The sequence below is a fragment of the Camarhynchus parvulus genome, chromosome Z, assembly GCF_901933205.1.
Source record: "Camarhynchus parvulus chromosome Z, STF_HiC, whole genome shotgun sequence".
NCBI classification, from domain to species: domain Eukaryota; kingdom Metazoa; phylum Chordata; class Aves; order Passeriformes; family Thraupidae; genus Camarhynchus; species Camarhynchus parvulus.
The window spans coordinates 43,328,326-43,346,534 of record NC_044601.1 but is presented as its reverse complement, the minus strand read 5'-3'; the positions used below and the strand labels follow the sequence as shown (position 1 = coordinate 43,346,534).

The following is an 18,209-nucleotide window of genomic DNA, read 5'->3' as shown; positions in this document are numbered from 1 at the left end:
GCCCATTACACGGCACATGCAGGGCAACCAGGGGATCAATCCCAGCAAACATGGATTTACAAAAGGCAGGTCCTGCTTGACCAACCTGATCTCCTTCTATGACAAAGCAACCTGCTTAGTAGGGGAAGGCTGTGGGTGTTGTCTGTCTGAATTTGAGTAAATGCATTTGACCCCATCTCCCACAGGATCCTCCTAGGAAAACTGCTTGTGGCTTGGATGAGTGGACTGTTCGATGGGTAAAAAAACTACCAGGATGGTCGGGCCCAGAGAGTGGTGGTGAATGGAACTAAATCAAGCTTGTGGCCAGTCACCAATGGTGTTTCCCAGGGCTCTTTTTGTCATGTTTAACATCTTTATCAATTATCTTGGTGTTGCAATTGAGTGTCCCCTCAGTCAATTCACAGGTGACACCAAGCTGGGTGGGAGTGCTGGTCTGCTGGAGGGCAGGAAGGCTCTGCAGAGGGGTCTGGACAGGCTGGATCATGGGCTGAGCCCAGTGGTGTGAGGTTCAGCAAGGCCCAGTGCTGGGTCCTGCCCTTGGGTCACACCAACCCCAGGCAGTGCCACAGGCTGGGGCAGAGTGGCTGCAAAGCTGCCCCAGGAAAAGGACCTGGGGGTGCTGGTGACAGCAGCTGAACATGAGCCAGCAGTGCCCAGGTGGCCAAGAAGGCCAATGGCATCCTGGCCTGTGCCAGCAATAGTGTGCCAGCAGGAGCAGGGAAGGGATTGTCCCCCTGTACTGGGCACTGGTGAGGTCACCCCTCAAATTCTGTGCTCAGTTTTGGGCTCCTCACTTAAAAAAAGACACTGAATTCTTGGAATGTATCCACAGAATGGCAACATAGCTTGTGAAAGCTTTAGGACATGTCACAGAGGAACACTTGTGACAGTTGGGTTTATTTAGTCTTGAGGAGGCTTAGGGTGGACCTCAATGCTCTCAACATCTTCCTGAAGAGAGGCTGCAGTGAGGTAAGGGTTGATCTCCTGCTGTGCTTGCAGTGAGAAGACAAAAGGAAATTACCTTAAGCTGAGACACGGGAGATTCAGGTATTAGACTTTTTTTTTCACTGTTAGGGTGGTCAGAGATTGGAACAGTTTGCCCACAGAGGTGGTAAAGTGACTACCCCTGGAGGTGTTCAAGAGGCATCTGGGTCTGGTGATGTGGTTTGGTGGTTTATGGGTGACAACGGTAGTGCTGAGCAGACAGTTGGACTGGGTGACCGTGAATGTTTGTTCCAACCTTGACAATTTCCCGACTCTTTAGCTGCAGCGGGTCACTGGTGTAGTTGTAGTCTAGTAAGGTGCTATGCAATGCAGGGACCGATACTGTACTATACTAAGCTTTTGGTCTTCATTTGAAATTAAAGAATAGGCAATGACTGGACCATAATTTATGGCTGAACATCCTGAGAAAAGTAAGCTTTAGGGTGCAACTCTTCTACCTTTACCACAGTTCTGTGTGAAATACCTGTTTTAATCTTGGTATCTGATAGTTATTTGATATGTTCTAGCATCTACTACTTGGTGGGTCCTCCACATTAAAATAAAATTCAGCATTTCTTTATATGAAATATATATGGTGCCTGCAACACATACTTGAGACCCACAGAATATATGAACAGGGCAAGATTAGCCTTTCAGCTATGTTTTGTGAAATTGTCAAAACATCTATCACATTACCACATTGCAGAATATTTACAGCAAAAATTGCAGACATAGGTTCTGCTGGTACCAAACTGACACCACTAATTCCTGGAGGCCAGAGTCTGCATGCCTCTCACTGTTAGCTGTTAACTACATAAATCTGTAATGGGAAATTACTGTTAACATTGAAATGAATAAGTACATTACAGTCTCTATTTACTGGAAATATGACAGCAACTCAGTTGAACTGACACTTCCTAGGTGATCCTGCCTTGGCAGGGTGGGCTGGATTAGATGATCTTCAGAGGTTCCTTCCAACCCTAGCAGTTCTGTGATTCAAAATACTTGGTTTTTTTGCCATCTGAGACACACTTCTTACTTAGTTCTGTTGTTGTTAAATTAAAAAAAAAAAAAAAAGTGGTCTTATTTCTAAAATGTAAATGCAGTAATTTTTCTCTCAAAATCAACAGTACAACAGTCCAAAACAGCTATACAAGAACTGAAGCCATTCAGGTATGTTTGTAACAAGAAAACAAATTTATTGATTTTAAAAGACAAGACACAATTTTGTTTTGAAAAACACAAGAAAGCTAGCCTGAGTTCAAGTCTGAAATATTCAGAAAAATCCTACTGTCTTTAGTATGTTCCAGTCATTTTTTTATACAACACACTAAAAGTTAATATATATTTTTATAATTATAAAAGGTCCCCAGTTATTGTACAGTACACAATACAAATTGCCAACAAACTATTATTTAGCTCCTGCCAGTTTTGAGAGGACATTATATACTAAAAGATTTAGCATTTGTCACAAAATCACATCAGGAAATACGTATTTACAAAATCAAATACATTATACAAAAAAAACCATCACGTTATTCTGTAAAGATGTCTTCTTTAAATAATTAAAAAGTATATTCAACTGTAGCCCAAAAACTGGAAAAGAACATTACATTATCTCACACATACAATCTACAAAAAGTTGCTTACCTCATTTACATAATATATTCAGTCAACTGGAAAATAAGAATTTGAATATGTCCTAGTGTTATGATGTTTCTGTGGTGTGGGACTGGATAATGTAATCTGCCACTTACTAAGTGAAATTTAAATGATGGCACTTAAAAAAAAATACAGTATAAAATAAATGCAACAAGGGAAGTTTCCTAGAAGGTAAGAAAGCCCTGAGTGATGATAAAATTACTGATTGGTAGCTCTAGAATTAACCTAATTAAAGTTTACCACCTCAGGCACAATTTTCCAAGTTTTTGAAAGGCACTCAAAGTTTCTTTAACAGCCTCATTGGTTATTAACTGTAAATCCAAATTTTCAGTGGGTATGAGTGGAAATGGGCAACTTGCTTTGGTACAAAAGTGATATTTTCCCAACATATTTTAAGTTGCTTAACTAGGTTACTTTAAAATGGGTATTTAATGTTTAAATACAAGGCAGTCACTTTAATGTTGTATGGAAGGAAACTTTACTTGGGGAATCCATTAAATAGTCTTTGTGTAAAAAGCTTTTGCTGGCATCAGTGAGTCAAAAAGAATTGAACTGAGTTCCTGTTAAAACCCAATCCATTCAAGGTTGCTCCTCTGAAGTCTAAATTCCTCCTAAAAAACATTTATTATTTCAGAGTAAAATTAATCTAGAACTGAAAATTCCTGTAAGATGTTTGCACCATAACCAAGAAAGTGCTTAAGAACATACAAAGAACATCTTCCTCAATTAGTGTTAAGTGAGGCTCATTTGATGCCCATAGGCTTTTTCTGGGCCTTGTTTTCTACAGTGAATTTCAGCCTTAATGAGCAATCTCCAAGAACAATTCTTACCAAATATTTAACTACTCAGGGCTTCCAATCCCAAAATGCCAATTTATTTTTTTCAACAGGAAAAGGAGAAGAAAATCAGAATAAAACAAGAGTTAAAATGATAGTTTTCAAACTAAGGCATATTTTACTTCAAACAAACACTAGGCAGTCACTTTGTAAGTGGCTTTTACTATTTCTTAGTTAAACTGGTAAATTAAACTCAGGTCTACTGGCACATAAAATCACTAGCAGCAATGATCAAGGCATGCAAACTCAGAAGCATTTACAGTAAATTATGAATAAAAAAAGTTGTTAAATTAAAACCCTTTGAGTATTGCATTTATGTTAATTAATTATGCATTAATTTGCATTAACTGACTAAAAATGTTTACAACTTACTTGCACTATACTACTGACGTAATTCCCTTAAATAACTTTAAATGATACCCTTTTTCTTTGCCCTCAGCTAGACTTAAATAAGTACAGCTGCTTTAGTGTTTGCTGACTGATATTGCAAGGAACCAGCAGAAAGTGTACTGTCTTCTCACTTAGTAAGGTGGCATCAGTATCTCTAAGTTAAAAGAATCTTTACTTGCTGCTACACTTGTTCCCTTGTTCCTGTAAGCAGTAAATTGAAGAACAAAGGGGCTTTTAAAATTATTTGCTCGTGCAATTTCTAGGTTGCTGTTAAAATTCTGACATTCAAGAAGGGCCATCCAAACTGTACCCTTGTATGTGAAATTTAATAAAATACCTTCATCTTCTAGCTAGTCATTATTGCAGTGACTGAGTTTTAAAAGGAATATTAACGTAATTGTGCACTTTTTGTTCCTGTTTCTCACAAACACTGCCAAAAATTTCAATGCAAACACCTCAAATATTCTGCAAAATTTATTATTACTAAACCTTCTTTTAATCCTAAAGATTTCTCTTTTACAGTACCAGAGTAATCCAATACTAATCTATCTGAGGAAATTTTCAAAATAGCTGAATATATTTTCTAAACCTTTATCTTCTAAAGGAATCTTAAAGTAGACAACTTCCTATCTGTAGAATCATGTTTGATTTTCTTTGTATATATATATATATGCAGTTATGAAAACCAGGGAGCTGAAGTACTGTTCTATATTACACAGTACATATAAATGGCAATGAATATTTTGCCTACATCTACTGAGGCCCCTATTAATAAAAAAACATCCCCATATTGTATGCAAGTATTTACTTTAGACATAAGTAAAAAAAGATTTACAACACTATAAGCTATTTCAAAGTATATGCTCAGTGAACTAGTTAAATTATCTAAAAATCTTTGTTCCCACCATGTTACTTACAATGCTCAAAGGGTTAATGCAAGGCATCATATCAAATTAATTTCCTAGTACTAGAACTAAGCACTGTGTGTTTATGCTTCTATTCCAGTTTTTATTGTCAGTGTTATATCACCAAACAAATTAGCAGAGATACTAGAATTCCATGTATCAATTTGCTTTAAACCGTATACAAAGAGCATGTCCTGTTAGTGTGACAAGGGCCCAATTTTCAGAAATTCATCTTGCTCTCTCAGATTTGTACTTTGAACTCTGAAATTATTGTTGTATACTTATATTACTAATAAATCTGGGGTTTTTGTCAGCACATTTATGGCTCTCAGTGGTTGCTTTTGTTTTATAAAAGCATTCTGAATTAAATTGGATTGCAGTGCATCTCTAACATGGATTTTTTCTAAACAGTGCAGATGTCCGTTGGTGAGAATGATAAAGATATCAGATCATTTCTCCTAAGGAAATCAAGATAAAACAAAAAGTGTTTCAGATATTTAAAAATACCTTGCTTTAAATTAAATTTATATATAGACCTATGCATTCCTGAATGACAGAACTTAATTTTCCTATTTTTTTGAACTAAAGGCAGTAATGCCTTTAAAATCATCATTTTATAGGCAAACAATTTAACATCTATTTTCCAAATTTTTATGGAACTTTTAAAAAATGAAGGTGCTTTGAGCATACTACAGTACAAGCAAAAAAAAACCAAAAAAACAAAAACCTGAAAAAAATAAAAAATATGCTTTAAAACTGATTTAGCACAAGAAAGATGAAAATGTAACAAAACACTTTAACGTATATAAAACTTTTGAAAATTGGGCCCTGTGCTTTGAAAAAGTAGTTCAACAAGACCTCTTCCCCCACAGTGTTCACTGTGCTATTTTGTGCTAATGGGGGAAATGCCTCTAAAATAATTATTCTGGATTCCATTTCAAGATTAGATAAAACACATAAATCATGTCAACTCTCATAATGTCTACCCTGTGGACACACGCTACACCTCTCCATAGCACTGACCAGTGACGTCAGAGCTGGTGTGGCAATGCAGCCGCACGCTACACATTACAGAATACACACTGAGGTATTCGCATCTCTCTACTTCAACAAGGACTAAAACCCAGCTATTAAACAGCAAGGGTGTGCAAAATGTTTTATCTAAGCATTTGATTGAAATTTCAGTAAGAACAAAACAAAAGACCCCCAAATATGTAAGTTTACAACATAGTAAGATAGTTGCTCTAAAAAAACTTGGTAAAATCTTTAGAATTTAAGAGCAAGAATACAGACTCCAGTCAGTTTTCTGAACCTGTGAAAGTTCCAATTTGTTTTGAAAATTCATTGTTTTTAGAACCTATGAAATACATTCCATTTTTTGTATTCAGATATTTGTTCAGTTTTGTTTTTCACTTGATGACATTTAACAACTGAGTGGAGTGGAAAGATAACAATGAAAGATACTCAAGTCCCACTATATTTAGCAATCTAGATTTATCTTTTACAATTGTACTCTTTTCTCAGCAACAACAAATTCAACATTAAACCAAGAAAGAATAAGAAAACACAAACAAACACAAAAATTAAAACAACTACTACAGTATTAAAAAAAAGCTGAAAATGAAAAAAAAGTTGAATTATTTCACTTTATTTTACTTGTAAACATCTTATAATGCACAATGAAGGGGAGTAAATATTTATCACAGCTTAGTTTTAGCATTTTTGGTGAAGGGTACATATGTGCTGATTTCTAAGGAAAAATCAGGACACACTGAGCGATATATGTGACAACAAAATCTATAATGAGATTCAGTGCATTTATGAGTTTAGAAATAATGAATATAAATGTCACTTTTACTTTTTGCTGAGGCAAAAGCCATCTACTGACATTAGTAGGAATTATGCCTACACAGAATGAGCTGGATGGGTTCACAATTCTGCAAAGGAATTAAAATTTTTCTTTGTGCACCAGTAATGTTAGGACATTTTAGTTTATGTGCAGCTGTATTTGGAGCATATGTAAACTCTAGCAACAAACTTGTTTGCTATAAATACACTTCCATTTTACATGCTCTTCTCCCATTTGGTATATATGACTTTAAAGTCATTTCCAGACACACTAGATAAACCAGAATAAAAGAATCCTATTTTTTTTTACACAGTCTTTCCTATAAAGTTGATCTTTTTGTGTTCTCATTCACTTTTTGGATTTTTTTCCTTATTTAATTCTATTACTTTAGTGTAGTAAATTCATGTGTCTGCATAATGAAATGTTTTTGAAGAAAAACTTGAGTTCTTTAATGTCAATTAATATGGTCTCTATAAACTGATATTATTTAACCATTAAAATGTAATATCTGGCTGATACACCACAAAATATAGAAATTGAAAACATGCACTGCATTATGTACCTGCTCATTTATTTCTTTTTAGTTTTTAAAATTAAAAGTAGGCAAGGGTTTAGAAAATATATAATCATGCTTGGGACTATGGTCAATCTATTTTGACATTTGAAGTTGGTATTAAAGCTAGTTTTGCTTTCCAAATTCCCAAGCAAATTTTATTTCTATTAAAGTGAAATCCAGCTAGAAACGAGAAAAAATAGGTCTATTGTCATTCTAAGAGGGATATTAAAATTATTTAATAATAAAAAAATCCTTTTATTCTTTTGAAGGCTGTGTAACCTGTCCTTACTTCTTAGGGAATTTGAAAATGACAGGCACACCTTGTTGAATTAATTTATGAGTTAAGAATAACAAAAAGTACTAAGTCTTAGCTTCAGTTCTGTTTAAGGCACCATGTAATAGCCGAGGTACAATGATCCCTGATGTACATTCTTAAATGGCAATGGTCCATCTAGCCACCTATTCAAATTCTACACAATTGGGAATAGGTACAAGTGAGGTGTGCCAGTTACACTGCCTTGTCTAATTTTTGTAAAAATTTAAATCCACTTTAACAACAAGGAAATGTTTTTGAAAGGAAAATGATGCAGGTTGCTACATTCCTTGCATTCTATAAATCATCTTTTCTAAGAGCAGCAGATTGAACCACTAGTAGGAAAAGACCTGGAATAGAAGAAAGTCATCCAAATGGAATGTTTTCCTGTATGTCCAGTTCAGCATAAGTAGCACATACACTTAAAATTAACAATAATCAAGTCACTTCTTTTTTAGCTTCAGTTTCTAACAACTACAGTGCCACTGAACAATCAAAAGCATCAGTTCAGTGGCCTCACATATAGAATCAGTAGTCTTCAAAACAGAGGAACTGGTATGCAAATAATATCTGAAACTGTTGATTTTAAATGAAGCTTGCATTGTTTACATCATGTTCAGATAATTAGGTATATTTATGCCATACAGATTACCACATTCTGATACAATTCTGTCTTTAAACAGCTTCTTCCTCAGAGGAAGAAATGAGGAGATCTTCTCAACCCTCCAGCATTATTACAAAAAATCCCCCTGAATACTCACAATTTTATCAAAATAGTGTCTTCTCGTAGTACGATGAAAAGCACCTTTTATAACAAATTTGATACATCTGCTGTCAAATAAGTATGCCTCCAGTGTAAATCAAAGAAAACAGTTCTTTTGATATTTCACAGAAGTGCATCTAATTAAAAACCTATCTATATGAAATCAGCATAATAACTAATAATTAACATTAAAATATTTTTAAATCTATGAAAAAAAATTAAATTATTATAAGAGGACAAAACATTAACATTAAACTTTGCAAAAATCTTCCTTGCATTTGATACAAAGGAACCTCTTCATATTGAGTGGCCAAAGTAAAATGATTTCGTTTACAAAAATTTGTTTCTAAACAGACCTGGCAAAATACGTACACCCATTCCATTTAACAACTCCAACAAAATAATGATCGGAACAGTTACATTTGACAACAGTCAACCTTCGGACTTATTCTCTTTTTTTTTTCTTTTTCATATTTAAACCTAAACAGCTAATGCAATGGGGCGTGTGTCGGAGGCCAGGGGAAATTTCACATTAGACTGCAGTATATGTATTTCCAGTAGCACTGCATTGTCTGATAGTCTGAGTAGTTGCAACAATGTGCTCATTATGAATTGGGTTCAGGAGGTTCTGCTGTACTCCACTCTCAAGCACTGGCTGCATGCAGCCCACCTGGAATGCCTGGTTTAGCTCAGTTTTCTCCCTCTTAGCTTGTGGCTCTCCACTTTCATCCAGCTCTTCATCTATTTCACTTTCAACTTCGCTGCCCTCATCTGCACAAAGAAACCAGCATGTAACTACCACAAAGGAGAAGTTTCTAATACAAGGCTCTTTATTTTGAAAGTATTAGTTGAAATACAGGGGAGCAATCTGATAAAGCATAAACCAAAAATTAAAATTTTGATGGAAAAGAAGTCAACTGTTATCTCAAATAGATAAACAGATTCAGGTTTCATCATTTGAGCTACACACATTTGATGTGGAAAAAAAACCTGGAATCTCAAAAGGTCTAACAAACAATGTTAACTTCCTACTGGAAAATGTCTAATTTCCTAAACATGATGAATAAGAGTTGTTACTTTTAGGTACAGATAGGGAAACTGAGGCGAGGAGCGTTGTGGTCACTTGACCCCAAATTTTGACAAACTTTCTTATATTCACTAGTTGAGTTCTGAGGTCAAATCACCCCAAATCACTCAAGTAGTCAGTATAAGAATGCATGTCAAAATAGAGCAGGAAGAGAATTTAAGGAACTAAATTTTCCCTGACAACTTGCATACAATTCTGCTTCCTGACTTAGCAAAACATTCACTACAGTTAAATATCCATAAGCTTATTCTTGTCTTTCTTTCCACAGCTGTTATCCTCCTCCATCCTATTAGATATAACAAAATTTGCATAAAAATTGGAGTATTTCTTTGTGACAATAATAAACATCTTCAAAATATTCTTACTGTAAAACAAACCTACGATATTCCAGTCTTTATTACATGTGGCATATTAGAGACACAGCTATTGTATTATATCAATTATCTATACAGCATATACATGCACTTTATAGGATGATACAGCTGTAAATTCTGTTTGACTGTGGTTTTAAAACATAAGGATTTATTTTGCTCAGAGACACATTAGGTCTAAACAGAATTATACCCTGGAGATACTAAAACACTTACCTTTATCCATATTTCCAGGGGACACAGCATTTAAATCACCAAACTGCAAAATAAACAATTAAAAAATGGACACAGTCTTAAGCAAATGTGGACTTAGAATATCTATGATGTAGGAAATCTGTGCTCCACTGGTTTGATGCATTCATTCAAATGCATGATCTTAGCTGCAGCCATTGCCATAGCAGAACAATTTCTCATTCCATTTCAGTCTTGTGCTTATTAAGACAATTATCACTAAGTAAACCCTCAAAAATTAGAATGGAGAAATACAAACTTTTTAAAGATTGCCTTCTCAGGGCCTTTGCTGTTTGAAGTGAGCTATTTCTGTGTCTTATAAAGCCATAAATTATAGTGGATATTCATTCTGAACTGCCAATATGATAACAAAAAACTCTCTTTAAAATTTCCCAGGCACCATTTTAACTGTGCTTGAGCAAAATGAAGTATGTCACAGTGTTGTTAATCTACCTGGAAGGCAGATGAAAGGCACTGCTGAGAAAGGGTTTATAACCTGTTAACTGATTTACATCAAAATCCAGAGCTTTTAAAAGAAGCTGCATGTGAATTAGAAACCTTCTTCTCTTTCCTTCGTCAGTTTCTCTTGTGTGAAATTTGGAAGAGTAAAATGCTACCAGTGGATATCAAATGAAAAGCACATTGTTTAGATAGATACATTTCTAGCCATAAATGATGATACCAGTCTTTTCCAGAAGAATTTTGCCAACACCTGTGTCCAAGGTAGGACAGGAGAGGAAGGAAGAAGTATGAGAATGCTTTTCTCAGCTGCAACCAGTTTATACTGTTTTACAGCGCTTGTTGGACTGTAATCTCCCTCATTTTATTTCAGCCATTGAATACACAGAAATATAAGAAGACATGCATTTCATGTATTACTTCTATTCTGCCCCTCACCTCCAAAAATTTTGCAATACTTACTCCCTCACAGTATTTCCATATTCAGTCTCATAAACTTTTTAGAGGCCCTATGCTACATTTATGTCTTTATCATGTAAAGTCTGCTGAGACAACAAGAATGTAGTAACTGCATACTTGTGTAGTACTTTCTGCAAAAAGAAGGCAAGAAATGTAAGAGCATCTATACTGATGGTGGGTCTTTCTACTAAGCAGAAAAATTATTTAATTTTTCTGAAACATGTCATGACACATGATATAAAATAATTTGACAAAGCAATCTGAGACACCTTCCAACTTCTCTTGAAAGTATATTATCTCTTTATAATATTTAATAAGCCTATCAATATATCTTGTGGGAAGAATGACAACTCAACGAGCAAAATTACCTGCAATTTATAGGTAACACAGAACATGATAGAGTGACTTGCAAGTGTAAAAACGTAACAAATCTGTCCTATTAACGATTTAGCATATTTTCAAATATATCCATTTTCCAGCACCTTTGAAGCATTATTCTTTTGGAAAAGTTCACGCTTTCCTTACTGTCTCACTCAAAACAAAAGGTCAGATGAACTACTGAAAAGAATAGGGATAAGAGAATCTTTGCCTTGCAAATGCCATAGCTAAGTATAAAAAATAGTTGTGCTTTGAGACTAGATCTTCTTTTACAAGCCAATAGTCTCTGAAACAACTGTATGAAAATCAAATGTGTTGCAAACCTCTATGTATGTCTGCACTGGTATGTGAACCAGTCTTTACCAGCTAAAATTCTGCATGTAAACCAGCCTTCTTATGTCAAAGAAGGTATACATTTTGTGGGGGAATTATGTGTGCAAATGCATGTAAACAGATCCACAGAAGTAACATTTTTCTATTACTATGCTCTTTTTTATTTTCACATAAAATATTCAGGTCTCAAAAAGTGGAAAATGGTTGCAGGTTGATCAACATTTTTCAAACTATGCGTATGAATCTGTGTGCAGATTCATAAAAGAGTAAGTTCATTTAGAAATAAGAATTCAATGTTATTTTAATACTCTTACAATGAACCAGTAAAACAAGTTTAAAACCACTGCATATATCTGTAACTCAGTCTATTGTAATACTGCAGAACATCCGACCATTCTACATACACCCCTAAAAATGTGCAAAAACACTTTCTCCAATTCATCACTAAATCTATCAATCTAATCTCTTACATATTGTCTTACCTCTCCCATAACTGCAATAGGTGTCTCTCCTGTTGCCTGAGCAACACGATGTTCTACTAAGTAAAACATGTATTCATCGTAAAGCAAGCGGATCAGATGAAAAGAGCCAAAGCTAGCAGCACTGCGCAAGGTTAAATCCCGAATCACCATTGAGCTATTTGAAAATAAAAGAATATATATATGTTTATGTATTGTATGTCACAGCCATTTTAACATTTACCCATGTAGACAGACATTTCACCTCAAAACCAATATTCTCAAAAGTAACATTATCCTCAAATGTCTGTTTTAAAGGGATGACCAGGAAAGGGCAATCATTTGCTTCTCTCCTTTCTCAGAACGTACTGTTGAACACCACATAGGAAATAACCAGACTGGTTTGGTTTTGGTATTGACCTATGCATAACTACCACTAACTGAACAAGAGTAAAACTTAACTTGAAAGAAACTTTGTTGAAAACATAAACAACTAAAATGGCAAGAAAACAATTTGCTTTTCAAGAAACTGTTGCTTAAATAATGTCTGTTGTGTCAGTCTTTCCATGGCAATGCTTTTAATTGCCAGAATTTAAAAAGTTTTGAAACTTAAAATTAAAAAAATACAGACTTATTGTGTGTTCATATTATGTCTTCGTATCTTCAGCAAGCAGTCACTACAGTCAGGTTCAAAGAACAAGGTTTACTCTGATAACTGTTTCAATAAGCAGCTAACATGAAATGCTTGTCTTAATGTTCTTTTCATGTATTAAAAATAGCTTTTGCCTTTCTTATCTAATAAACATTGATGCCACAATGTTTTAGTAAGTAATACTAAAAACAGTGACTTAATAACTGCGTAGTTTTTTAACCAAAACAATTCATAGTCTGTTTCTAACTCTCGACAAAATTACACCTGCATTCATTTTCAGATGGCCTTTAAAACAATAAACTAGGGCCATTTAGGTCCCTGTTCATTTGCTGGTAGCCCTGAGTTCAAGGTTAATAACAGAAGTTCTCTGAAAAAACCCCATGTTTTTCATGATGTACCAAGGCACTGTTTGACATTAGATTTATCAACTTTATTACAATGCACAATTCAGCAATTAATAGAATAGTTAGAATGTTTTAAAATCTATTAAATGCTACCTGTAGAAAGACCATTTTAACAGAAATTGCCGTGCTGCTTTAGGAAAGCTGGGTCTTCCTTCATACGGTTTCAATGCTTGCATCATTACATTATCAAGCCAGGCAGCCCACTGCTCCAGAGTGCTCTGCTGTTGAAGAGTCATCTTGAAATCTGTTTCGAGTCTCTGAACCATGTTGTCATCACACTGGCATACCCAGGAAGCCTGCTCCTGTTATAGCACATGGCAGCTCTTGAATTGACAATACATAAGCCAAAGCACACAACGTAGTTGTATCTCAAAGGTTAAGCTGTTCAATGGGTGAAAGAGACTGGACCCACTTACTAGACGGACTAAGAAGTGTTTTTTATTTTACATCTATTGTAATTTTGTTGAAAGCAAATAGGTGGGAAAAGCATAGCATGAAAGAACAGACATCAAATAAAGAAATTAGAACAAACAATGTAAACAAAGAAGTTTCCTGTTTCCCACATTCATTTGTGAAAAAAGGCTTCCAATTTTGTAATTTTTCTGTTGAAATACTTATATCTTGTAATTTTTTTCTGGGATTTCAGGCAGGGCAAGCAAGAAGAAGAGTCAAATGCAGGAGACTAAAGTAATAAAAGAAGTAGTGAGAAATCAAGTGCAACGTTCCTTTTGTTCTGAAGAAGTTAAGCTTAAAGACAAATCCTGTTACAAAAGAAACTTTGTATGAAAACAAGGACTGTTTGCTGACTCTACACAGTAATAGATTACACATAGCTTAAAGACAAGCTGCACACAAGTGGAGAAACATGCTATACAGCAATCAGCAATTTAGTCAGTGTTACCAAGTTTAATTAAAGTTAACTGTTAAATTCAGAAAATGAGAAAAAAATGACAGCTCGCTAACTGCAAGCCATTTCCATTTAAACTTTAGTTGTTATGTGCCAAGTTAACATTTCATTCACAGACTCTGTATCCATGTCAACATATTACTGTACTTAATATATTGTATCTTTGGTCAAGAGCTCTTGACTAGATTTCTGTTAAGTGTGTTAACGAGTACATTAAAACACACTTTTACAACTAAGAGAAACAGAGAACTACCAGGAATCCGAAACCTTTCACTTCACTGGCCGAAAGGACAAAAGTATTTTTCCTCAGACAAGCAGAAACATCTGGAGAAATTAAGCTTAGTAAAAACACGAATTTATACTCTATAGGTTCCAACCATACTTATCTAATCCATTATTCAGGAGATCTTGTAAATTTAGGCAGAGACATGTAGAAAAAAAAAACCTAATATATGGGGTTTTAATATTAATTTATGGAGACAGTCTCTACTGAAAATGCTATGCATTTAATAACTTTAGAGACATTCAGAAGATATGCTACTGAATTCTAATCCTAAAATATAATTTTTGCTATTAGTAAGACACGATTCATGGTACCCATTCTAAGAAGGTATTTGCTCTCCATTTGCATAGAAGTTGGAAGAATATGTGCATTTCAAGACAGCAAACTGAAACAGGTAGTGGTTCTGAGCTCTTACTTTCCTAAAGCATAAGCTGTCACATTTGGACTGAGTCACAATGTATATGAATGAGCAAAATATTAGCACTTGTCTTTCTTGATTGAATGATGCCTGACAATAATGTTCAAAATCATAGAAGAAATCAAACTTAAAAAACCCCTGCTATTCAAAACGAAATTTTACCTGAACATTGGCAAAATCAACACGGTTGAGATCATTGAGCATCTGGTTGATTTGAGAAGTATTCTGAAGCACAGCACGAGCTGCTTGAGCCAGGTGATTAAGAGATGTGTATCTTCGCAGAGTCTGGGCAAAGGCACTTACAGCGGCAACCTATGAAGAAATTTATTTTTAAGTATTGTGCTCCAAAGATTAATTCTACAGATTGAGTGTTGACTTTCATTTTAATAGTGTATATTAATGAGTCCTCATATCTTAATTATACCATGTAGCAGATCAAGTAATATTACTTCCTCTGCCATTACTTGATACTTGATGCTAAACATGAAATTTAGCATTAATGTTAAAATGCTTCTCCTTTTAGATGCTATTGTCCACTTGGTTTGCCACTGCAAGAATAGTACTTCAAGTTTCATCTACCTTGGTTTGTATCATCCTCTGTGGAATATTGTTCATGGCATTTGAAAGCCAACCTTCAAGGCTTTTTGCAAAATTGCGAATGGCTTGGGTCAAGGCACCTGCGCATTGGAGAATAAAAACAGAATGAAAAGAAAGCAGTGCACCTGTCTTGAAATGTTTTGCATCCTCAGAACTTCTGTACCCAACTTTCAGGTCTGCTGCATTTACTTATTAGACAAATCTAGTCTAGGTTCAAAATGCCTCACTGAGATAAAAGAGATAAAATTCACACAATAATGTATTAATAATATAAGTAATAATTCTTTTTACTTTTGGTTTAATAAACATTCTGACTTCTTCACCAGACAATCTTCCAAAGAAATCTGCGACTTAGCAGTATTGTTGGGGGCACTCCTATACAAGAACAACACTCATTGCAGCAGTTGTGGTGGAATTTTCTGCCACAAATTTTCAGCTTTCCATTTTACCTAGACACCTCTTTCAAAAAGCAAAAGTCTGGAGAAAAATCCACTTATAGGTATATTGCAGTTTCCTCAAATAAGTCCAAAGTAATCTTAAACTATGTCATAGTGCTGCTTAATTCAGTTTTAAAGAATAAATTTCATTCATATGCAGTCCTTAAGGATATCATCAATAAGCAAGATATAGGAATGTGTTTCACTGACAGAAAGTGAAATTATTCAAATGACTGTGAAATCTGTGTGCATTTTGTTTCTTTTCTATAGCATCCACAGAAATGCTGAATGGCTGACAGATTTAGAGAGACACTGAAGAAGCCCCTATAGCACTCTGCATTACTAAAACCAGAAATTTTAATTTTTCAAAAGAGGAGGACAGGAAGTATTGTCCCAGGGAACAGTATCTGGAAAAAATAAAATCATTTCTTCTGAGTGATAGAAACCCAGGTTTCCCATGCCTAAACCCTGCACATTGACATAACAGCACTACACTCAAACTGTTGCAAAAAGTAGGCAAAAAAAAGAAAAAACTAAAGGTTTCTGAAGATTACTAGAGAATGAAAGCAACTACAAAAGTGAAGAGGAAAAAACCTAAGGAAGTAATATCTTTTTTTAATAATACCTTTTTAAAATAAAGCTGTCTAAGAGAAATGTAAATTTACTAAAAGAGAAACTATATTTTTTGTGATATCTTTTTCACATGTCTTCAAACTTGCAGTAAGAAGCAGTAAAATCCATATTGGTAATTCTTATAATTCACCACACCTTTGAATGCTTAGCTGATCACAATTTGATCTTACAAAATATCTGTGTTAGCTGAGCTCTCTTATGGTATCAGGTTTTTTTCTCCTTTAAGGTTTACATGTGAAGAACAAGCTTTTTTCTTCAACCCTGTCAACCCCCTAGTTCACTTGTGTTGCTTTGTAAATTATTTCTGTGCACTTACTAATTGACTATGTATTCATTCACATTTTCTTACCTACCAGACAAGACGGAAGTAATAATGTAAATACTGTATGAATAGTACTTAGACATTTAAGAAAAACATTACCACTTTTTCACTTCGAATGTTCTCATGACTCTTTTTTACCCAAGTGTATTTATATATATATGTTACAAAATTATTTGCATCACTGTAATGCTGATCTCCTTTAAAAATAAATACGGAAAAGCAGCTCAGGCCTTAAGAAAGGCCTTTAACTAGAAAGAAAAAGGAACAAATAAAAGGAATTCTAAGTTCTGAAGAAATAAAATAGCTAAAGTAGTAATCAGGCATGAGTATTGCATAGAGCCATCATGAATTTCTAATGACCTTTGGAAATATATTAAATACAGAATTTTTCTCATATCCCTAAGTACACATGTAGCCATTACCAAAACCATAAGCACCTATATCCTTGAACTTGTAAGTTCATCTGAACCCTTTCAAAGAATCTTTGTACGATAAGCATGGTGCAAAGGGCTTAAACCATTAAGTGTTTCTAGTCACACACTAAAGGATGTGGCAATGGCAGTTACAGAAAGGTTGATTTGCATAAGCATCTAAAAACCTTGACTTCTGAACCAAAACCCCCCTGACTTGTACAAAACTGAGCCTTACAGTCTTTCCAGTACCTCAATATTTTGTCTGTCTGGAATTGTGTAATATGGCATGGAAATGTATTTTGCATAAATTCTCCACCTATCATGGAAATTAACTCACAATCAAATTTGTTACGGTCCATTCTGCCATACGTGAAGATGCAAGATGTCCACTCTAAAATGTAACAGGACACTAGATAATTATGGTCTTTATTCCTTACTCCAATGGACAGCATTTCACTTTCTTAGGAAACTGAATTTGTTGTTTTATACCCAGCAATTCTTCACTCATTCTGTGGGTGCGAAATATTTCAGCTGATAAATTTAATACAGAGGTTAAAAATAAAACTATTTTTTTCCTCAACAGTCTTTTTTTTTCTAGTCCAGTAATATATATCAACAATAGGACTTGTCTCAAAGAAAAAACACTAAAGATCTAAACAAAAAAAGGGCTTTCTTCAAGCCCTTTTCAAATTAATATTTTTCTCTATTTTCAGCAGCAGCTGCTGCTCTTCCCATTTATTAAAAAGAAAATCATAAATATGCCTTTAATGAAGCATTGATAGTCCCAGCACCTCTACAGAGTCCAAACTTTCCTACAAACTGCTATTTTCCCACAGAGGATGATTCACCCAGCTGCATTTTTGCCATATTCAACCTTAACCCATTATTTTAGTCTCTTGTAATGACTGGAAATGCTTTTATTCAAAAGCAGGAGCTTAAAAAATCATAAGATTTGAACTATTTAACAGTGAAGAAGAAACTTGGATGGCCCACCATTTAAAGGCAAGGTGGTAAAAAAGCCATTTAGTTAGCTGGTCCTAAAGGATAAAGTAAGATAATGTGTTAGCTGCCTTCTAAATGTAGCTCAGCAAGTGCAATTCTGAGCAGAA

At 34.7% G+C, this 18,209-nt stretch overlaps 1 protein-coding gene across 3 annotated transcripts in view; it reads right to left on the bottom strand.

Annotated features, from left to right (window-relative positions):
- Positions 1–2,162: 2,162 nt before the first annotated feature.
- RFX3 (regulatory factor X3) overlaps positions 2,163–18,209 on the bottom strand; it is a 108,161-nt gene continuing 92,114 nt past the window's right edge. For all 3 annotated transcript variants that reach the window (XM_030969075.1, XM_030969074.1, XM_030969076.1), the window contains 6 exons: positions 15,278–15,375; positions 14,861–15,010; positions 13,184–13,392; positions 12,059–12,212; positions 9,933–9,975; positions 2,163–9,029 (listed from right to left, as the gene is read on the bottom strand). In XM_030969075.1, coding sequence (XP_030824935.1) covers positions 8,791–9,029; positions 9,933–9,975; positions 12,059–12,212; positions 13,184–13,392; positions 14,861–15,010; positions 15,278–15,375 — 893 coding nt within the window. In that variant the 3' untranslated portion in view covers positions 2,163–8,790. The remainder of the gene's footprint in view (positions 9,030–9,932; positions 9,976–12,058; positions 12,213–13,183; positions 13,393–14,860; positions 15,011–15,277; positions 15,376–18,209) is intronic.